General features: G+C 48.1%; 1 protein-coding gene across 2 annotated transcripts in view; it reads right to left on the minus strand.

The window, feature by feature from the left end:
• LOC112834987 (O-acyltransferase like protein-like) overlaps positions 1–21,630 on the minus strand; it is a 60,464-nt gene that overhangs the window by 1,867 nt on the left and 36,967 nt on the right. For both annotated transcript variants that reach the window (XM_073898112.1, XM_073898113.1), the window contains 6 exons: positions 19,575–19,676; positions 14,208–14,373; positions 12,502–12,581; positions 5,740–5,853; positions 4,021–4,153; positions 1,335–1,521 (listed from right to left, as the gene is read on the minus strand). In XM_073898112.1, the coding sequence (XP_073754213.1) occupies positions 1,335–1,521; positions 4,021–4,153; positions 5,740–5,853; positions 12,502–12,581; positions 14,208–14,373; positions 19,575–19,676 (782 nt within the window). The remainder of the gene's footprint in view (positions 1–1,334; positions 1,522–4,020; positions 4,154–5,739; positions 5,854–12,501; positions 12,582–14,207; positions 14,374–19,574; positions 19,677–21,630) is intronic.

Genomic DNA, 21,630 nt, shown 5'->3' on the forward strand with positions numbered 1-21,630 from the left:
CTCTCTCTCTCTCATTCTCTCTCTCAAATAAATAAATACAATCTTTAAAAAAGAAAATAAATAATAAAAAAAAGAAAGAAAGAGGGAAAGCGAGAGAGAGAGAGAGAAAAGAAAAGAAAACATAAAAGAAAAAGAAAAAACTTGTCTCTCCTTTCCATGAACCTCATCTCGAGTTGTTTCAATTGCTCAGGACAAAATCTTTGGTGCCATCCCAGATTCTGTTCTTTCTCCCATATCCCACAGGGTGCTGCCAATCTATCCTTAAAACTATCTCAAACTGAACCCTTTCTCCCCATCTCCTCCGTGAACCCCCTCATCGAATCCACCATGGATTCCTCCTCCACGGACTGCTACAGTAGCTTCCAAACAGATCTGTTGGTCCCTCTGCTCTCCTTCTTGCTGTCCTACCATCCTCATGCAACATCTAAAGTGATCTTTTAAATCACAGGTCAGATGATGTTACATGACATTTAAAATAAAATCCAGATTTTTCCCCATGGCTGTGAAGACCCTGCATGAACTGACTACCACTTTCCTCAGTTGGTAGAATGTGTGACTCTTGATCTTGGTGTTGTGAGTTCGAGCCCCAGGTTGGGTGTGGAGATTACTTAAAAATAAAATCTTAAAAAAGGATAATAGAGTGACCATAAAACTATAAAACCAATAATATCTGAATTAACAACATTAATTTAATGTGATTAGTAGTTGACTGGAGCCAAATTGTAGCTCGCAACATGAACAGCAAACATGTTTGCTTTAGGAATGTTCTTTTGTGTTTGGTTTACCTGTGTTCTTTGCTGACTTAATTTTTCTACAACTAGACATTTCTAATCTGGAGAAAATCTCTTTCCATTTAAGCCCCGTCTGCTTGACTTTCCCACACATTGACAGCCGGACTCAGTAGAGACAGTTTCTCTGCTTAGCAAAGGGCTGAGGGGATCTTGGGAATTACTCGGTCTATATACCCTTAGGCGAGGAAACTGAGGCCCAGGGTGAGTGTGACCAGAACTTTTGTCTCCAGCACTGGTATTTCGTTCTTACTACGTGACTCTGTCTTCCTCCTCTAGCTTCTAAACTAGCTTCATTGGAAAGGCTGCAGATTTTTCTTTCAGAACCTGCATTTGTACATAAACCAGGGTAAAAATCTAAAACAGAATATGCGGGCAGTTCTCCCCCACGACATAAACAAGTTGCTGTTTTTGAGTCAATATCAGTCATTCACCAACCACTCCAGCAAATAAAAAAGCTCCTCTGTGTACGCCATGTTTTCACGTTTGTCGCCTTTAAAGGGACACGGCGTGAGCCCATGGGCAACAGCCTGTGCCGCATCGTACCTCCATAGCCTTCCCGACATGCCAGCATGATCCAGCCCACAGCTGCCGCCCACAGGGTCCGGTGGAGGGCCTGGTACAGAGCAGCGGCAGGCAAAGAGGTGGCAGGGCTGTCATCCACCACGTACGCCAGGGCGACCACTATGAACAGAGTAGACAGGGAGCAAATCCACCCCAGCATGGCCTGCACCTACGGAGAAAGGAGAGACGTGGGTCAAGCCCATTGTGGACATGGCATATTTACTTCCTTTTGCACTAATTCAGTTTTTCTCTTATTAGTGTCACTTCGGGTATCTATTTGTAGACCTCCATCGGTGCCCAACTTTGACTAAAAGAGAAGGTTCAGACTCGTGGTTATGAGGGGCTAGGGTTGGGGTGGAGTAGGGGAGAGTGGGCGGCGTGACCATAAAGAGTCAGCACAAGGGAGATCATTGTGGTGACAGCAGAGTCGTGTACCTTGCTTGTGGTAGTGGTTACACCACTCTCCATGTGCTAAAATTGCACAAAACTATATACACACACAACTGAGTGCACATAAAACTGGTGGCTCCAAGACCTATAGATTGTTCCAATGTCAATTTCTTGGTTGCATGTTACCAGTGAAAGAACCTGGGTCAAGGGTACACAAGACCTTCTGCACTATTTTTGCAACTTGCTGTGAATCTCAAATAACTATTAAATGAAAGTTAGAAGGGAAAAAAGAAAAGATAATGTTCTAACCCACTCCTGACCTCCCATTCTGTTCCTTAACCTAATAAGGCTCCTGGATTGGTTCTGTGCCCCACCAACAATGCAAGGGCTTTTGGCACAGGTCTGTACCTGGGCTGCACCCTAGTCATGGGGGTCATAAAATGGCAGCAGGAATGGGAGAATGGAGAACTTTCCAGCTCAGAGAAGAGCCCCATGGGTTAAATTCTATTATTGGGTTCAGTTCAAGATCTTAGATCTTATGTCACCTCACTTGACCTTTTTAGACCCACACCTGTCTTCCAAGAATCTCTCTTGCTTCTCTGTTCCAGTTCCCAAGTTGCTATGATGACTGAACTAGCATCTTATCAGTCTACTGTCTAGTCTCTAAAGAGAAGCTCTCCCCTCCTTGGCCTCAGATTCCTGCGCTAGGCTCTGGCTACATGGGAGTAAAGGCATTTCCTTGGGGGGTCTCCACAAGCCCCCTCTTTTAGGCTAGGATTCCCTTCACTCTTTCACTGATAATGCACCCTACCTCATCTCATTCCCAGCATAGGGCATTGGCCCCAGCTGCCTCAAGCTTGGACTCTGTGTTCTTATTTTCTGGCTTCTAGAGGTTTAATTTTGGTCTACCCATCCCTTCCTTGTTTCTCCAGCTCAGCTTGACCTGTGTTCTGGCTCCATACTCCCTGGTCCTGACTCAACCCCTGGAGTGTTCGCACACGCTCTGTCATCATCTCAGGTTTACCCTCTGCTCCCTGGGCACCCTGGAACCTGGATGACACCAAAGCACCTCTTTAATGGCACTCTGCTGTAATCTACAACTGAATTGTGCATTTTTAGGGGAAACTCCAACCTACAGGAAAAGTCATGTAGCCCTTGTACATCCATTCCGTCTAGTGAAGCCCTATCTCCTCCTGTTGCTACCGTGAACAACACAACTTTTTCCAAAGACAGGGGCCTCTTCTCTGGAGCATCTAGGTGAGGTACCCACAAGACCTAGGCAAACAAAGGTAGGGTTTAGCAGAGAAGATTTGGGGCTATCACTGTACCCTAATAGTGCAAAGGAGTTCTTGGCCCTTCGTCCATTGAAAAGCACATTATCTTTCATTCATTCATCTATTAAGTGCCTTCAGTGATTTCAGAACCAGATGTTGGGGATTCAGAGGTAAGACATAGTCTACCCTCAAGGTCTTATGGGTCAATGAAAGCCGTATGAAGAGCTTTTGCACAGTTCAAGGGCAACACCAACGTAGTATTTTAAATAGATTGCCCCAAGGGTAGATTTGAGAGGGACAAGACAAGAAGTCCAGGCAAGAGATGAGAAGAGCTTCAGTGCGGTTAGTTGGATAGGCTAAGAGGACAGCCAAAGAAACAACAGGGGGCTTGGTGAAGGATTGCCTGGGAGGAGGGGTCAATGAGGAGGAAGTGTCAACGATGAACACAGGCTTCCGGCTTGAGTAATGAGGTTGGATGGCGAACCAGAATGATTACCCACAAAGGAGCCAGGGAAGCAATTTTACCTGGAAGACAAAGTGACAGCTTCTTTCCCCTTAGACACCTTGTGTCTTGATGCCCAGATGGAGCCATTGAATCTGACCAAGAATCCTGTCTATAGAAACCAAGGAGCTTGTGCTACTAAAAAGTAACCATGCCCTTCCGGAAGAGTGCTTTGCCAGTGCAAAAACTCACTGGGTGTGTTTTTCACATATCAGTGAGTCCTCTGGGTTTGTACCAAGACTCCAATGGATCGAACACCACTGCGTTTCACTTCTGGAGCTTTCTTAAAGGCACTCAGTGAGGAAAGCAGAGAATCAGGCTCTGGCAAGAAGATAAGGTCTCTCTTATTCTCTAGCACCAAGAAACATTGCTAACACACTACAGCCCAATAAAGTACTGAGCAGTCTGATCCCTGCCCATGGCTTTCGACGAGCCTAGCCAAATGGGCCACTCCAGTCCCAAGGAGACCCAGCCCTTACAGTGAGGAATGGGGCAAGCTTACCTTGGTTTTAAGAATGTTTGCCTGGTGGTTTTGGTGCATGAAAATGCTCAGAAAGAGGCCCACGAGGAATGGCCCGTATCTGCAGTAGGGCTTAGTGTAATACTCCGAGAAATACAACACAGTCACATTTTCACTAGAAAACACAAGAACAGAAGGCAAAAGGGTCTGTTTGATTTGGACCTGAAAAAAGGAATCTCTCAGATGTCCATTGGTGCAATCAGCCAAGTCCAAAAGAAAATGTGGGGCACACTTGTTCATTTCCTCACTAATGATCCACAAACCGTAACGCCTTAGACCATAGCTGTCTTGCTAAAATTCCAAATTCCCTTGGGCCCCTCCACCCTGGATCCTGAGGAAGTATGACGACCGTGTTCCTTTTAAATAGTTGTTTCTGGTAGCTGGTACATCAGGATAGTTCTAAAAATCTGGTTCTCAGGAGTGAACCTCGTCGTGGAAGCTCTTACAGAATTTGGTTGCTTGGGCCACGTCCCTGGAGATTGTGATTCAAGGGGTCTGAGATGGTGCTTGCTGGAAGCATCCTTGGATTTAAAAGCTCCCCAAGTGAGTCTCATGTGCTTCCAGAATTGAGAACTGCTGGGCTAGACGGGAATGAGCTTCTTCCTCAGTCACCTGGCAGTACCCACAGAAAACGAGGACATGATGGGAAGGGCATGATGCTCCCCTGATCAAAAAACCTGAGGTGTCTTCATTCATTTGTGCATGCATTCATTCTTCCATTCCCCTCACAAATACATAGTGAGCACTGTGCCAGACATGGCTCAGGGCTATTTTACATCGGGAGGTCAGTGAAGGCCGCTCTGAGAAATGACATTTGCACTGACACCTGTAGGAAAGCTCTGCCAAGATCTGGATTCTAAAGGAAAAGCATTCTAGTGTGAGGGAACAGCAAGTGCAAAGGCCTGAGGAGGGAGCATGCTGGGTGCGTGGAGGTAAGAAGGCCAGTGTGGCTGGTCCAGAGCCAGCACATAGGCGAGTGATTGATAGACAGGGATTTTACTCTGAGAGCACTGGGCAGCTACGCGAGGAATTTGAGAAGGTGACTGACAGGATCTGATTGCCATTTGTATCATTCTGCCTGCTGCAAGGATCTGATTGCCATTTGTATCAGTCTGCCTGCTGCACTGGGAAGGGATTAGCAGGAAATCGAACCACTTCTCCCCATGTGATACACAGGGTGGTTATAAGGAAGAATCGTTATCTATACCTCACTGGGGAGGCAAAAGAGCATAGTGGTTAGGATCCTAGCTTCCACTCACACCTGTGCCACTTACTGGCCCTGTGACTTTCAAGGGATAACCCCAACTTCCTTAAATTTCCATCTCTCCGGCCAATAATAAAGAGCTTCCAAGCACAAGTTCGCCACTGAAGGAGAAACCCAATACGGCCACGTGGGGGCGCTCCTCTCCTCCAAGAAGCATTTCAATGGGCAGCCGTGTGTGTTCCCCGTACTTTCAGAGAAGACCGCTCCCCAACCCCCCCCCCCGCCCCGCCCCAGCGCAAGTTGAAAGGTTCGGAAGTTTGGAAACAAAAACGCAATCAATTTTCCCATCCAGGCTTAACGTTTCCCACCCAGTTTTTCCACGAGCCAATGCACACAGCGCAAAGAGCCTGGCACTCATTGAGCGGCCCTCCCTGGGAGGTCCTGGCCGTTCGGAGGGCAGGCAAGCCGAGAGCAGCAGGCTGGGAACTGCGGGTTACCTTGCTTCTGACGGAGCTGCGACCGGAAGGCTATAAGCCAGTGTGAGCAGAGCTGTGGCGGTGAAAGATGCCAAGAACAGCGTGGCCCCGAGGACGACGAGGACATGTTTACTTCTGCAAAGAGAGGGCATGGACAGAAGAGCTCTTCAGTTTCCGTCACCGCAAAATTTGTGGCCACGAAAGATTTGAAAGCTTGGCAATCAGAGGCACTTCCTGCTAGGGCTGCCATTGAGAGAGCCTGATGTGGGGGCAGCCGTGGCAGAGTGGGCTGGAGTTAGAGAACTGGGTTAGCCTTTAAACTTGACCATTTACTGGCTGTGCGACCCTCCGCAGGACCTTGAACTTGAATTTCATCATCTTCACCCTGAAATTCACCATGCAGCTCAACATGAGACCATGCTTGGGAATGTCCCTTGCCACCCACACGGCACTATATGGATATAAGTGGTAGTTGATTTAAGAGAGAAATGACTGTCAGGCCCGGAGGATGCCGGGAGGGGAAGAGCATAAGGGGGAGCCAGGGATTCTTCCTCCACCCAGACGCAATCTGAGACAAATATCTGGGTGCTGGTAGCTGATAGGGGGTGAGGAATGAGGGTTGGGGTGTAGAACAGGGAAGCAGGGAAAGCTAATACGAGGATGCACTATGAAAGTGACTAATGCTCCATTCTTCCAGAATGTTCTATGGAGCCTTATGAAATGCACCTGAAAGCTGTCTTGGGATATGAAAGAAAGAAGCCTTTTCTAGTGTCTTCTATCCCCCACGGGTCAAGGGTGGCCCCACAAATGTCAATGCCGTCACACTTAGGGACTATGCATGTTTAAGGCCAAGAGAAGTCCTGAAGGAGTCCCAGCTGTAGTATGTAGGAGGTTCTGGGGCAGCGAATGAGATTTGGAGACACAGGCTCGGAGCAAGGCAATGTCTGGTTGCACCTATTCAGAATTGTGAGGGCTGGGACCAAGACGATCTGCAGTGGTAGAGAAGAAATGTCAAACACAGGTGCAAGACTGTCCAGGCACAACCCTGTCTGGATGATGCCTCTGACAAGCCCATTCCACTGCTTGAAGTTGCCATGGTTCTTCATGCAGAAGGGAGAAGGTGCCATTCGTATATCATGAGTGATGCAGGGAGCAAACGATTTTAATCCAGAGTGCCAATTCTAGTTTAGTGTTAATGCTTGGAATGGAGAAGGATTAGTTAGCTCAGTGGTGCTTGATTGATTAGTGATGTCTGCTGTGAGCGTGGGCTGGGAAGTTATGGCAACAATGCTGTCTATTTACTGTGCCATTTGCCAGACCATCTAGTTCTGCCCTCCTTGAATTACTAGCATTCTGTATGAGTGTGTTCTCTAAAGAGAAAACCCTACCTTTTATACCTCCCACCGTTTAGAAGCTAAATGTAGTTGCATGGCGGCAAGCTTGGATAGGGCTGGTTTTTAGCTGAGGGATTGAAATCTGTCTTCCACGACGGCCTCTAGGAAAGATGCTGACATTGGGCCCAGGGCTCCTAAGTCACAAGGACACTCAAGTAGGCCCCCAGTAGGTCTAGAGTTGGGGAGTACTAAGAATTCATTGTCTTAGGCGGGTGGTAAGTCATCCGGTCAGGCCATCCAATAAAAACCCACATCTACCCAAGTAAATATTTGTTTAACTCCCTGGGGGACTTGAGCCCAATCTTCGGCACCTCCTCTCAGGAGTCAGACAAGTCTCCCCGCTATAATAAAACTAACAAAGTCTCCTGACATAGACTGTTATGGGCTGGATTGTGTCCCCTCAAATTCCAACTTCCAGCACCTCAGAATGTGACTCTATTTGGAGATAAGGTCTTTCAATTGATAACTAAGGTGAAATGAGGTCATCGGGATGGGTCCTCAGTCAATCTGACTGGTGCCTTTCCGAGAAGAGGAGGTTAAGACTCGGACGACCACAGAGGGAAGATCATGTGAAGACATGGGGAGAGGCTTCAGAAGAAACCGATCCTGCTGACACCATGATCTTAGACTTCTAATCCCCAGAGCCATGAGGAAATAGATTTCTGTTTAAGCCACCCAGTGTATGGTTTTGTCATGGCAGCTACAGCAAGCGAATACACATAGGGGCCAAAACAGGCAACATGCCCTGCCTTACCTCCTGTTAGTCCTTTGTCCTCCAGAGCCCTGAGCCGCTCATCAGGGCCTTTGACCACAGCACAAATGGCCCAGTGCCAAAGGCTTCCCTCTGCCAACTCAGGTTAGTGGCTATATTTTCTGGCTTTTTGAGGGGCCTACTCCTGGGCCAACGGGATTGAGAAAGTCCCAGAGCTTCAAGCACTGACCACCATCCCCATTCTCTCAAGAGGGATGGTCCCTCAAAAAGGTCCATTCAGAGGCCATAGGCCAAGAGGAGGAAGGAATAGCAGAATGGCAGAGTGTCTTCCTTGCAAACCTGTCAGCCCCCAGCATCCCGGCCAGAATTCCCTACAGGATTTCTCTGGCTATTTCTTCACTAAATACTTGGACCCGCAATTGGCACATCCTGCTGCAAATGCCACCCTGAGGAAGCCTGTAGAGGCTTGCCCTTTCTCCTCTGCCAGGGCTGCCGGGCCTGCTGAGGCCTCACACCTGATCCACCTGGTCCTGTAGGCACTTGCCAAGGACTCCGGAGCCCTTCGAGCAGCCACAGTCCAGCCCAGAGCCGAGGCCTGTGACAGCACCGGAGAACAGAGAATGGGTCAGCCCGGCTCTGCTGGGCCCGGCAGCTCACCCTCCCCTGAGGGAGCTGTCAGGGTTTGACTGCCTTGTGGGAGGGAGAGTACACCCCCGGGGAGGCCCTGTGGGCCTGAGCAGGTCTCAGCTGCTGCTCCGGGAGCCCCGCCCCTAGCAGCAGGAGAGATCAGTGACCCAGGAGTGCTCCCGAAATCAGCCCACTTTTTCTAAGGGGCTGGGGGGGGGGGGGGGTGGGGACCGTGTCTTGGTCAGAATCCCGAAGCCACCCTTACCTCCTGTCCACCTTCCTTGCCTGATCCACAGTAGGGTGAGGGGAGGAGGTCCCACTAGTTCCTAGTTCCCACCACTCAGTGATTTCATCCTGGGAGATGTGAGTATCAACTAAGCAGGCATCAAGGGGTAGGTCTTGGGGCGCCTGGGTGGCTCAGATGGTTAAGCGTCTGCCTTCGGCTCAGGGCATGATCTCGGGGTCCTGGGATCGAGTCCCGCATCGGGCTCCCTGCTCAGCGGGGAGTCTGCTTCTCCCTCTGCCTCTGCCTCTCTCTCTCTCTCTGACTCTCATGAATAAATAAACAAAACATTAAAAAAAAAAAAAGGGGGGGTAGGTCTTTCCCCCAGAGGATGTTCAGAGCTAATTTTTTAAATCTCCATTTCCAAAACAAATAGCAATGTGATTATTAGATCTCATTTCCATCTTATTACCAGATTTTATTTCAATCTCATATGCTCGTATCGGTTCGGTTATGCTATCAAAAATTGTCCTCCCCACACCCCAACCCCCACTCGGAGAAAATAGGCCGTTTGATTCAGATGCTTTTGTTTCAGGAGACTGGGTGGGGGAGCACTTGGACGTCCCCGCTCTCCCCACAGCAGTCAAACAGAGACAGACACCGCCACCCCAGCATCGGGCATCGGTTCATGTCTCCACACCCTCTCACCCACCTCAGAGGAGTGGAAGTAAGAAGGGGTGAAACATGAGGTGTGGGCGAAGGGGTGAGGCTAAGCACCTCAGACCTCAGACCCTGCAAAGTGGGAAGCCTTTGTTAACACCTGCTCACCACCAGTACCTTCTGGAAAGGGTGTTTAGAGAAGCCAAGGAAGGGGACTGATTGCCCAGATACGGGGACCCTCTGTGGAATAGGGATGGTACAGAGAAGAGAGGGAGATGGCCACCCCTGAATGGGTTTAGGGGAGGAGCAGACGCTCACAGTGGCCCTATCCAGCCACCCCTCCCCCAGTCCCTGCAAGACTGGGAGGGGCAAGGGGCCTCCCCTGCTTGGGGAGGGGACAGCAGCTGGGGACAATGATGATGACATGGCATCTCAAATAACAGGTAGCTGAGTGACATGTGGTCGCACATTACTGACAGGCAAGCTCTGTGCTGGTTCCCACGTGTATGATCTTGCTTTGTCCTCCAACCCTGATGTGAAGCACTACCAGCTCATTTTATAGAGACAAAGATTGAAGATGAGAGTCTAGCAACTTACCCTAGGTCCCCTAGCTAGTGACTTACCAGTCATGATTTGAACCCATGTCTTTTGACCAAACTCACGATCCCAGCAAACTGCCTTTGTGCTTAGTGAAATCCATGGAACTTTTGTTTTTTAATGATTAGTAAAATAAACAAACAAACAAACAAACACCTCTTTGCATTTAAAGTTAGAAAGCAGTGTGTATTTAAAATATGTGAAAGAGCAGATTTTCCTTTTTTTTTTTTTTAGGTGCTTAATTCTTAATTAAGTTAAAATTGGGATTCTCTCTCTCTAAAATAAATAAATCTTGGGGCGCCTGGGTGGCTCAGTCGTTAAGTGTCTGCCTTCAGCTCAGGTCATGGTCCCAGGGTCCTGGGATTGAGCCCCGCATCGGGCTCCCTGCTCAGTGGGAGCTTCTCCCTCTGCTGCTTCTCCCTCTGCTGCTCCCCCTGCTTCTCCTTCTCCCTCTGCTGCTCCCCCTGCTTGTGCTCTCTCTGTCTCTCTCAATCTGTCAAATAAATAAACTCTTTAATAAATAAATAAATAAATAAATCTTTAAAAAATTAGAATGCATTTCCCTTGCCCAGGATGCTTGAATGTTCACATGTGGCTGGAATGGGCAACATCCTGGGTCAGCCTGTGGTTTAAAGGTCTGTACTACAGAGAACATTAACAGGAAACCATGATGCAGAGCTGGTCAACACATATTTAGAACTCAGCTGCATCCCTAGTAATTGAAGACTTGCAAGTTAGATGTGAAAAATGAATGTTTTCTTACATATCAAAATAACGAGGTTTGTGTTTTGTTTTGTTTTATTATTAACTTTCCATGTTGGCAAAAGTGCAATTAGATGGCCAGAGGACTGAATATTGATAGACCTTTAAGGAACGCAATTTGTCATTATGCTTCAAGATCCTAGAAGACATTCATGCTCTCTGACCTAGTAATTCCCCTTTAAGATATGCATTCTAGAGAAATATCAGAGTTGGAGACAAATGGTTACCCTGAAAATATTGATCAGACTCTTATTTGTAAAAGCATAAAATCAGAAATAATCCAAGTATTTAACAATAGGGGAAGGTATAAGTAAACTAGAGTTCATTCATGGAATGGAATGTGATGCACACATTAAAATTATATTTACTTAGAAGTAAAATAATATAATAAATTGCTTATGTCAAAAAACTATTAAAAGAAAGATACTAACATGGAGATACAGAATCCTTTCATATAAAAAAAAAAAAGCTATGCAGAAAAAAACACTGGAAAAATAAACACAAAGATATTAACATGGAATTCACTTCTCCTTGAGCGAGGGATGGGTTGATGGTGATGGTTTTCCCCTCTCTTCATCCTATCACCTTCCACTGTTTCTTAAATAGAACATGTATTTTAACAAAAAAAGAAACATCTTTTAAAATATGGCATGGAGGGCGCCTGGGTGGCTCAGATGGTTAAGCGTCTGCCTTCGGCTCAGGTCATGATCCCAGAGTCCTGGGATCGAGTCCCACATCGGGCTCCCTGCTCCTTGGGAGCCTGCTTCTCCCTCTGCCTCTCTCTCTCTCTCTCTCTCTCTCTCTCTGTCTCTCATGAATAAATAAATAAATAAAATCTTTAAAAAATAAATAAATAAAATAAAATAAAATATGGCATGGAGAGGCGCCTGGGTGGCTCAGTCGGTTAAGCGTCCGCTTTCAACTCAGGTCATGATCCCAGGGTCCCGGGATCGAGTCCCACATCGGGCTCCCTGCTCAGCAGGGAGTCTGCTTCTCCTGCTCCCTCTGCCTGCCACTCCCCCTGCTTGCACTCTCTCTCTGTCTCACTCTCTCTCTCAAATAAATAAAATATTTTAAAAATTATTTAAAAAAATAAAATATGGCATGGATAATCCACAAGCTATAAGTCTCCTCATGAATTATTGAGGCCTTAAGCTTTTCTAGAACTAACAAAAATTAAGGTAGCAAATATCCGATGTAGGGAACAGGTACACTGATGCATTGCTTGGGGCACTGTAAATTACCTCCCTCTTTCTGGAGTATAATCACACAATATGTAACAAGCACCCCAAAATTGTGCCTACCCTCTGACCTAGTAATTCCACCTTGAAATGGGGCCCCACGGAAATGAAGAAGAGTGGAAACGTAGTATGTTCAAAGACAGTCATCGAGGGGTCATTTGGAGTCACGACAAACTGGAACTAACCTAGATGGCCAACCACAAAAATGGTTTATTACTCCGAAAACTGACAAGTATGCAGATCATGTCGCTATGTGGCAATGTTTACAGAGACCGTTAAGTGGAAAAAGCTGAGACAGGATATTAATACACCCGGGTTGCCACTCTGCAAAAACACAGGGGATTCGAGTGGGACAAAGATCAGAGGAGGATGCGGAGGAAGGTAAACAGTGGAGGATGTGGTGTCCAGACTGTTCTGAAAAGTTTGTTTCCTAAACTGTAAAGGCTGCTGTGCCCAGAACTGCAGGGCTCGCTGAGAGTTCCGTGGGAGAGACCCCTGTCCCGGGGAGACACCCCACAGGGAGACACCCCTGTCCCGGGGAGACACCCCTGTCCCGGGGAAACTCACTTTCCGTGGATGAGGAAAATCGCCGGTGTGGTGAGATGGAACTGAAAGTCGTTGGCGAGGTACCACGTCCAGCCATTACACTGAAACGAGAGGAGCAGAGGTGACCCTTTTCCCTCGCTCATGGGGCACCCCACTTTGGCTCACCCTCCTGGAGCTGGAGGAGGAATTCACTGAGCAGCTGGGGGGTGGGGCGGCGGGTGGTGGATTTCCGTGGGAAGAGAAAGGAATTCTGAGTTACAGGTATTTCAGGTACCCCATCTCATTTAATCCGGGAACAAGCCTGGGTGGTGGGGATTATTATTGCCCGCTTACAAAATGGAAGTGCGGGCAAGTGTTCTCGCTTGTTGAAAAAAAGCAGTAAGAGCTAAGCTCCCGGCACCCTCGTGGGAGCTCAGTGCCATCCCATGACCTGAATGTAAGGAACAACCATCGTTTTGGTGCCGGCAGAGTCCATGTTGTGCCCTCCTTCCTGCCTTGCCGGCCCTCCCGGCCTCCAGGGGAGGAGCGTGTTCACTTAGACTGGAGGCCTGGCTCCAGGCGAGCTTTTCTGGGAAGGCCCAGAGCTCCCACGTGAGCCTGACAGGCGGTCCTCTGGCCCGAGCCACCTCGCTGCAGAGGCTGTCCGCCTTTGTGTGGAAGGAGGCAGTTACCTGTATTTCTTCTTCAATGTCAGGAGATTCCTGGGGCAATTCTCTCCAGGGCTTCAGAGATAAAAGGCTCCTTGTTGCCTCCAATCCCTCACCAGACTTATCCAGGGCAGGTGACATCCTTTCTTGTCCCCGCTAGAAAGAAGTTCCCGTGATGGGCCAATCTGTGAGCACTCAAGGCCTGACAGGCCTCACACTTCTGCTTTCGGGGACCTAAGGCAGGCTTTGCCTCCAAGAGGCGGCTGGCTCGTGTCCTTGGCCCCCCGCTGCCCCTGCATGGCCCGAGCCAGTCTGCATCTGGGCGAACAGGCCAGCCTGTCCTCCATGGGCCCTGTCCCAGACGTGGGCCCCTCTGAAGGCGGTTAGGCTGTGATGGACACCCTGTCCGAGCCGCCGGGCACTGACTAATGGAGGGCAGCCACCCCCTTGGTAAGTAGTTACGCGCAGAGATTAGCCACGCTTTAGCGATTCTCTTGTCAGCCTTGCTTTCCAGGCATATGCAAACGTCAGTGACATGATTTAATTACAGCAATTTCACTTGCGTTTACTCCAACGTCATTATGAGGATAGGAGGGCTTTGGGGAAGCCACCACCCATATATACAGAGGCTGTGGCTTGAAATGGAGAAGAATTCATTATGGCGAAGGTGCAGCGCAGTGGTCCATCCCAATTATAGGCTGTCTGCGTGGAGGTGAAGAAAGTGTCCTTTCTCCATGGGGTGACACGGGCTGGAACAGGAACCCTGACGGGGCAAGGCCAGCTGCATCCGGGACAGGCACCTAGATGGTCGGTGGGCAATGCCCACTACTCCCTCCCTCTGCTTGTCACAGCAACCCTCCCTGCCAGGACTGGTTTGGTAACGCTCACCCATCCTAAGGGGCTAGTCTCCCTGCCCGAAGCCCACCTTACTATGGCTTCGCTGTTACTCCAGAGAATATGCCAGAAGAAAGGGCATCAGACTGGGGTTGGCCCTTGGAAAGTTCGCCAAACCACGTGAAGGGAGACCTGGCGTTTGCCCCTGCCCACCTGCCTGTCGCTAGCCCCTAACAGGGGACTCACCGCGTTTCGGACCGACAGGAAATTATTGAGCAACAGCAGATTTGTCCACCACACTTGCCGGCAGTTATCCAGGTGGAACTTGGGTATGTCCCAGACAGGTCCCCAGGGAACAAGGGAGAACAAGCCAACCAACAGGCACACCGAGTACAGGTGAAGAGGCTGCAACCTGGCAGGGAGAGCCGGGGGAGAGAAGGTGACTCTCCACAGTGGTTCCATTCAGTCTCCTGGGCGAGCGAGCGAGAGAGATGCTCCAAACCAGATTGTACTGGGTGGGCGACCGGCTCCCCGCCCACACCACAAACACTCCTACATTCCTAGGTAAAAAATCATGAGCCCCCAACCCTGAGCCAGCTCCGGTGCTGTGGATGCAAAAATACTATTAGTCATTGAGCAAGTGGAGCATGTTGACCACTGTGCTAGGAGCTTCTCAGATACTTCTAAACCTCGAAACACTCCTTCAGGGAAATACTACCTCCATTTTACTGATGGGGAAATTACAGCTCTAAGTGTGGGCGATTTGTCCAAGGTGGCCCAGCCATTACTGCAGTGCTGAGATCAGACATCGGTTCCTGTTCTTTATTTCTCCTTCCCTTCCTTCATACCCTACCTCGTCCCAAGCAGGACCTGAAGCAGCTACAAAGATGATGGGGGAAAAGGCACAGGTGTCCTTTAGAAACAGAATTCGAGCCACATCTGCCACCTAGTGTATACATTCTAGCAGCCACGTTTGTCATCCTGGGAGCGAGTCCTGCATGGGTCTCCCTGCTCAGTGGGGAGCCTGCTTCTCCCTCTGCCTGCCACTCGCCCTGCTTGTGCCCACTCTCTGTCTGTCAAATAAATAAATAAAATCGTAAAAAAAAAAAAGAAAGAAACAGCTACAATGAATTTTAAAATAATTTAAAAACCCTTAGAGAGCTCAATGTATCCAAAATGTTATTTCAATAGGTAATCAGTCTAAAAAGTTAGTGAGCTGATTAACATCCTTTCTTCTTTGACTACATCTTTCGAATCAGGTGTGTACATTTACTACTCGTCCACACGTCCGTGGGCCACCTGTCGGGTGGCTACCTATGGGACCTCACTGGCCTCGAGTTTAGACATGAGGTTGTAGCGGGGAGAGGGACACGGTCCTGGCATGGATTCTGGGTGAGCTAGGACCCCAGCCATCTTTTAAAAGAACACATTTAGAAATTCAGAGCAGAGCACATGGCCCAGCAGCGTCTCCGAACATTTCAGTGGGGGCACCAGGGCGCGGGGTGGTCTGTGACAGATGGGAAGGGCAGGACTGGGGGGGGAGGGGGCGGGCAGCACCCAGTCTCTGGTCTGCACGGGCCCTGGGCCTGTTGGCCTCCCGTCCTCCCCACGATGATAACATCCTTCCTAGCATGTGTCTGGTAGGCTGGAGGGCTGCGGGCATGCAGAGAGCAGGCAGGAATTGCAGATCACAGTCAGACAGAAAGGGCTGCCAACGGTGCCAAGACGTGTCTCCCCCGATCAGCTCAGACAACAGCCATGGAGCCCTCCCTGGGCCTGGGCCCTGCCACATTAGCCATCTGACCAGGCTGCCCTGCAGCTGCTCCCACAAGCCTCCCAAGCCTCCCTTCCCACCATCTGTCACCTCCCCGGGGAGAGTAAGTCAACCCCCTGCTCCCCTCAGAACCACAGTTCAGGTCAGATGCCCTCAGGAGGGAGCAGGGTCCAGGCTTCATCCTCCCCAGCGCAGCCTCTGAGTTGGGGCCCGCGGGGGGCGAGGCAGAGGCTGCTGGGGTGGGTCTCACCTTGAGGAGCAAAGCTAGAGACGGGCATTCTAGTTTTATCTAAATTTTCATACTGAGAACATCATATAACTTCCCTCTTCCCTCTTCTATGGAAAAGGGGGAATAATAATTCCTTATTTTAAGGAGGCTCATGATTCCTGCCTCCTAAGATTTTTTGAGAACCAAATGAGATCAGTAAGAAAACAGTGGGAAACATCGAAAGCATCAGGTAAATGTAAATGCTGTTCATTTTTGTCCAAGCTTCTGGAAGGTTTAAAGTCAAGGTTTTCAAAGATTAAGAAGTACACCTTCGGCTGTTTTAAGAGGTGTGAGAAGCAGGCATTCTCATACCTGGTGGGCAGGAAGGTAAATTGGAAAACGTCCATCAAAATGTTAGATGCACCAAACTACCAATTCTACTTGTAGGAATTTATCCACGAACATGTTCACAACAGTGCACAAAAATGTGTAGACATTGTATTCTTTGTCTAAGATAGCAAAAACTTGGAACTACCACCATGCCCATTAATGGGGACAGGTTAAACTCCTAATAATCCACCCACACATCACCGTCCTAGGCAACCTTTGAAGTCAGTGAGGTGGGTCCTTTCATGCAGAGAGAGAGAGACACATGCCAACATTAATCATTAAGTGCAAAAAAGCTACATGCAAAATAGTGCGGCATATAGTATAATCCTATTCATGGGGAAAAAAAAACCCTAATGCATATAAATACACGGAAAGTATCTGCAAGAATTCACAAGAAACTGTTAGCAAAGGTGTCCTGTGGGAGTGAGACTGGAATGGGTACCCATACTTTTAGTGTATAACCTTCTGTTACAGTTAGACTTTTTTTTTATTATGTTATGTTAATCACCATACATTACATCATTAGTTTTACAGTCAGACATTTTTACCAGTAATTTTTTTACCTATAAAAAAACCCTCCTGATTTTTAAAATGTGGCTCCTGATTGGAATAATCACACAATTTTAAGGGTCTGGAACATCTACTCCCCTTGTTTCTCATTACGTGATCTTTGTTCTGCTTGACCCCTGGAAGCCGGGTTTTCGCATTTGCTTAAAGCCACGATAGCTCCCAGCTGTCGCCTGACTCTCGCCCTTGTCCTCTTGCTGTCTATTCTCAGAGTGATTCTTGGAAAATGTAAATCTGACCATGCCACTCCCCTCCGGGAATCCCCCAAAGCCTTCTGGTCTCCAAATAAAATGGAAAGTCCTTAAGGCGGGGCCATGGAGCTCCAGCCCCATCTCTCTGAACTCACTCCCTTCTGTTCTCCAAGTTAACTGCTCCCTCCCCTCCAGCAGGCTCTCTGTGGTCTTCCAAACACACCAACAGTGTCCCCTTCTCTGCACCCACTCCCCATGTAGGCCATTCTTCCCTCACAGCATTCTCTTTGCCTAAAACCTTATTTTATTTCCTTTGACAAATGTCACCTCCCCTGACGACCCTTCCAGAGGAAGACCGCATGGTGCCTCCGTCTTCCAATTAACACTTTGTGACACTTACCATCACTGACCTGTTAGAAATGTATTTGCATGTTGCAGCTTAATGTTGCATATTTATTTGTTGATCGTCTATCGCTATTCACTAGAACATAACCCCCAGGCCAGAAGGCATTTGCACGGTTATTAAGTGCTGAGTCCCCAGAGCTTACAACAGTGTCTGGCACACAGGGGGCCCTCAACAAATACAGAAAGAGTGAGTGAACAAATGATCTTACTTCCAGTCCGCTTGGAAGTAAGGAGGCAAGCAATCAATTATAACTGAGTAATAACAGTGGGTTTTGCCAACAAGAATGAGAACATCAAAGTGGCTAGGAGTATGGCTGCTTTCTCACTGGGTTTACCTTAGAGAGTGAGTTCCAACTCGATTGATGATGCTTCCTCTGATTTTTCAACAAAGTTTTGTCCCACTTTAGACTCTCTCTTCCTGGCTTCAATCTGCCACTTTCCCAGAGCTCCCTATCTCAAGAACATTATCACCATCCGCCATGTCGTTCAGGCTGGAAAATTTGAGTGTCCTTGATTTGCCATCTCTCCATTCCCAATGCCAATCACCAGTCCAAATCTGCTGTCCTGCCCAGATATGGCAATAATTTATTCATGGGATCCTTGCAGCCATCTTGCCCCATAAGGCCTCACACACACACACATACACACACACACACACTCTCTCTCTCTCTTCCTGCCCCTACTACTGCTTTATCTTCCCGCTAAAACACTTCCCGCTCTTCAATCCCCCACTCTAGGACTTTTCTTCTGAAGCAGGTTTCCCAGGCAGAACCCACCAAGCCATGGGATCCCATGCCCCACCCCCTAACAACCCATCAGCATCTCTCACTAAAACCAGTCCCTCTACAGAAGACCACAGGGTAGAATAGGCTAACCCCAGTGCCAATTTACCCAGAAGATATTGAAAGAATAAGCACTCTGTCAAGCGGGCAGGACAAGGGCTAGATTTAATAGTGTTTGGAAGAAACCACAAAGGTCATGGCGAAAAGACATCAGCAGAGGTCTATTCCCTGGCTCAGACTCATTCTTAACCTATTTACCAGAAAAGTTACAAGGTGTAAGAAGCAACAACAGTTAATAATGGCAGCTTGTGCTTACTACGTGTCACACACGTTTCTACTCTTAGCACATGTTCTCTCATTTCATCTTCACAAGAGTCTAGTGGCATGAGTGCCACTATTCTTCCCATTTCTGAGATGAGAAAACTCAAGCGCAGAAAGGTTGAGACACCTCCTTGGGGTCACATAGCTGGCAGAGGATTGAGCCAGAAAGCAAGACCAGGCAGACCAGCTACAGTCAGATCTTACGCACTCCATTTTACTAGCCCAGAAGCCCAAATGTCAAGACCCTCCTTCCTGTTCCGTGACAATGAAGTGTGACAAAAGAGGCATGGACCCTAAGTGATGAGAGCTGGCTCCAGTTCAGCCAGCAACAAGCCATGGTTTAGAGAAGGTCCAAAAGGAACGTTGGGCTGTGTGAGTTGAAATTTCCTCTTCTACCTAAGCAGAGTGTGGGTCTTATTGCCTCACAACCTGTCTGCCCTCCCACTGACCCCATACTCCGTCCCAGAACCGTATCCCCTCCGGCCCCAACCATCCACACGTTTGTAACAAGGACCATGTCCTCCCCGCCTCCCTCTGAGCAGAAGCACCATTGTCTCAAGCATCACCTGCCCCTCTCCTTATTATATCTTATTTTATTTTTATCGTTACCCTTAGTACTCTGAGTTACAGGACCCAATTACTACCAATTTATAGGAGCCATGCACCTTCTCCCGTTGGATACACATTCCAGGGAAACCTGACAGTACATTTATTGAAAACTGCTGCCCATCAGCTGAGGAAAAGGATGTTTTTGCTGGTTTAATATAGTTCAAATTCTATTAGGATAAATGCCACAAAAATTGGTATTTTCTACTGGCAAAAGCCATTAAGTCAGCAAAAATCAACTTTATGAAGAAAACCACGTCTGTCGGTTTATTTTTCTTTGAAAATTGTTTCAAAAGAGGGCTAAGAACTAACAAGTAATAAATGATTACACAGCAATAATGAATTAAGAGATGAGACAAACAGACCTACCTTGTAAGGCGGCTGAGGATGTACCTGAGTATGACACTGAGGGTTGTTCCTTTATCTGAATTCTGATGTATCTTTAAAAACGACCTTGCACTTAACCAGCCACTGAGAGAGAGAGAAGACAAGTCACAGGAATTACTGATCCGTGATACAGTTCATCGCATGATTAACGTGGTGGTCTCTAGCAGGGTACAGTAAGTGATACTGTAGGAACAAGATTATCTCCAACACCAAAGCAATAATAGTCTTCTTTCTTGCTTATGCTGCATGCCCACGGCCAGTCACCTTGAGCTCAGCATCTTCCCCACCAGGAGACCCAGGCTGAGCTTGCAGCCACTCTCTGAAAGAGCACCAGCAACCCTGGCAGAGAATAAAGCGTGCTGGGGGGCTTCAAACCAACAATTAAATGCTCTAGCCCAGAAGTGACATGTTTAAAGCTCTTAGCATACTGGCAACACCAGGTACCCCTCATTGGCCCGACCTAGTTCCCACCCAACCACCACGGGGCCAGGAAGTAGACTCTTACCAAGGGGCTGGAGGGAAGAGAGCCAGAAATATTTGGTGAACAACTCTATGAGCTACCACATTAGCCTTTTGAAATAATAAAATCCAAAGCCTTCCACTTCTATGGTACCACCTCGTTTCCAAAGTACTTTCGCTAATGGTGTTGCTTTTGCTTCTAGAGCAATACCAGACTCCTTTGCAATAAATGTTTGTTGAGCGAGTGATTGGTAAAAGGGAAGATGTTACCATCCCTGCTTACCTAATAGGGATACTGAAGCTCAAGGACTCAGTGGGTTGCCTAAGATTCTCCACCAACATATCCTGATGACAAGTTTGTTACCCGGAATGCTCAGCTAAAGAATCAGGCTACATCTCTGAGTTCTAACTTGATGATAAGCAATTTGGGAGTGGGTTTCCTGACCCTTTGACCTCGATGCCAATAATCCTTGTGGGTGTTTCCCTAAGGAACAAATGCATTTCCTATTGCAAAAGAAGGTTGTGTGTGTGTTGGAAGGGATCAGGGAGGGTTAGAAAATGTCTTTGTTCTCTGCCAGCACGGATTTTCTTTTGAAACACAGCAAGTCGGAGTCACTAGAATAGGAACACAATTGACAGAGGCGTGTAGAAAGGCACGAAGATGTGGAAGTGAGACAGCCAATTCCAGTTCTGGCCTCCTCTTCATTTCAGGAAAGAATGAATCGGGGTCTGTCTCTGTGTGCGGGCATGCACCTGCCTGCCGTTCAGTTGGTCCGGACGACAAAGACAAAGGTGGCAGGGAAAACAGGCCTCGAGCAGGAGAAGTCGCTATCGGAGGCTGGGAAGACCCAGGGACCTGCCCCCACAGGGGAAGAGTACAGTCCTGCCGTAGAGTTGCATGGAGTCAGCCAGAGAGGTAGAAAGGGATCCCCGACCATCCCCAGCGATAGTCAGGGGTCTTTGGCTTTACTATGTAAAATATGAGTGACGTGGTGAGTGAGACAGGCTTTGGGCCCGAAACAAACATTATGTTTCAGTTCTAATTCCAACTTTCCTAGCTGGGGGGGAGACTGAGGCAAGTTATTTCATCTTTGCACATCAACTTTCCCAGCTATAATAAAGGGCATGATATTCGTTCTAACTTCCTGGGTTTATTGTATATGGAATAAAAGATTGTAGGCTCTTAGCACGACGGCGATACTAAGCATCACTTAGTAATATTTCCATTGTCCAAGTGAAAACTTTATTTAAGAGAATATGTGCACTTTCTTTTCTCTTTCTTTTCTTTTTTATTTATTTAAGTCCTTTCTACTCCCCATGTGGGGCTCGAACCGACGACCCCAAGATCAAGAGTCGACTGCTCTTCCGACCAAGCCACCCTGGTCCCCCAATGGGCACTTTCTAAAGTAAACAAAATGAATGCTGGGGGAGAAGAAAACAGTTACTGAGACAGGCAATGAGAAATAGAAGCAAACAGGGGTAAAGAGAAGAGAGACGGATGTCTTGGTCTCTTAGGCCGGGTTAGGAGCTGCTCGCTTCCACTCCACCCTGCTCAGCTCATGCAGTGGTCCACGGACTC

The sequence above is a fragment of the Callorhinus ursinus genome, unplaced genomic scaffold (assembly GCF_003265705.2).
Source record: "Callorhinus ursinus isolate GAN/ISIS: 27379988/994484 unplaced genomic scaffold, GSC_fseal_2.0 scaffold11, whole genome shotgun sequence".
NCBI lineage: Eukaryota > Metazoa > Chordata > Mammalia > Carnivora > Otariidae > Callorhinus > Callorhinus ursinus.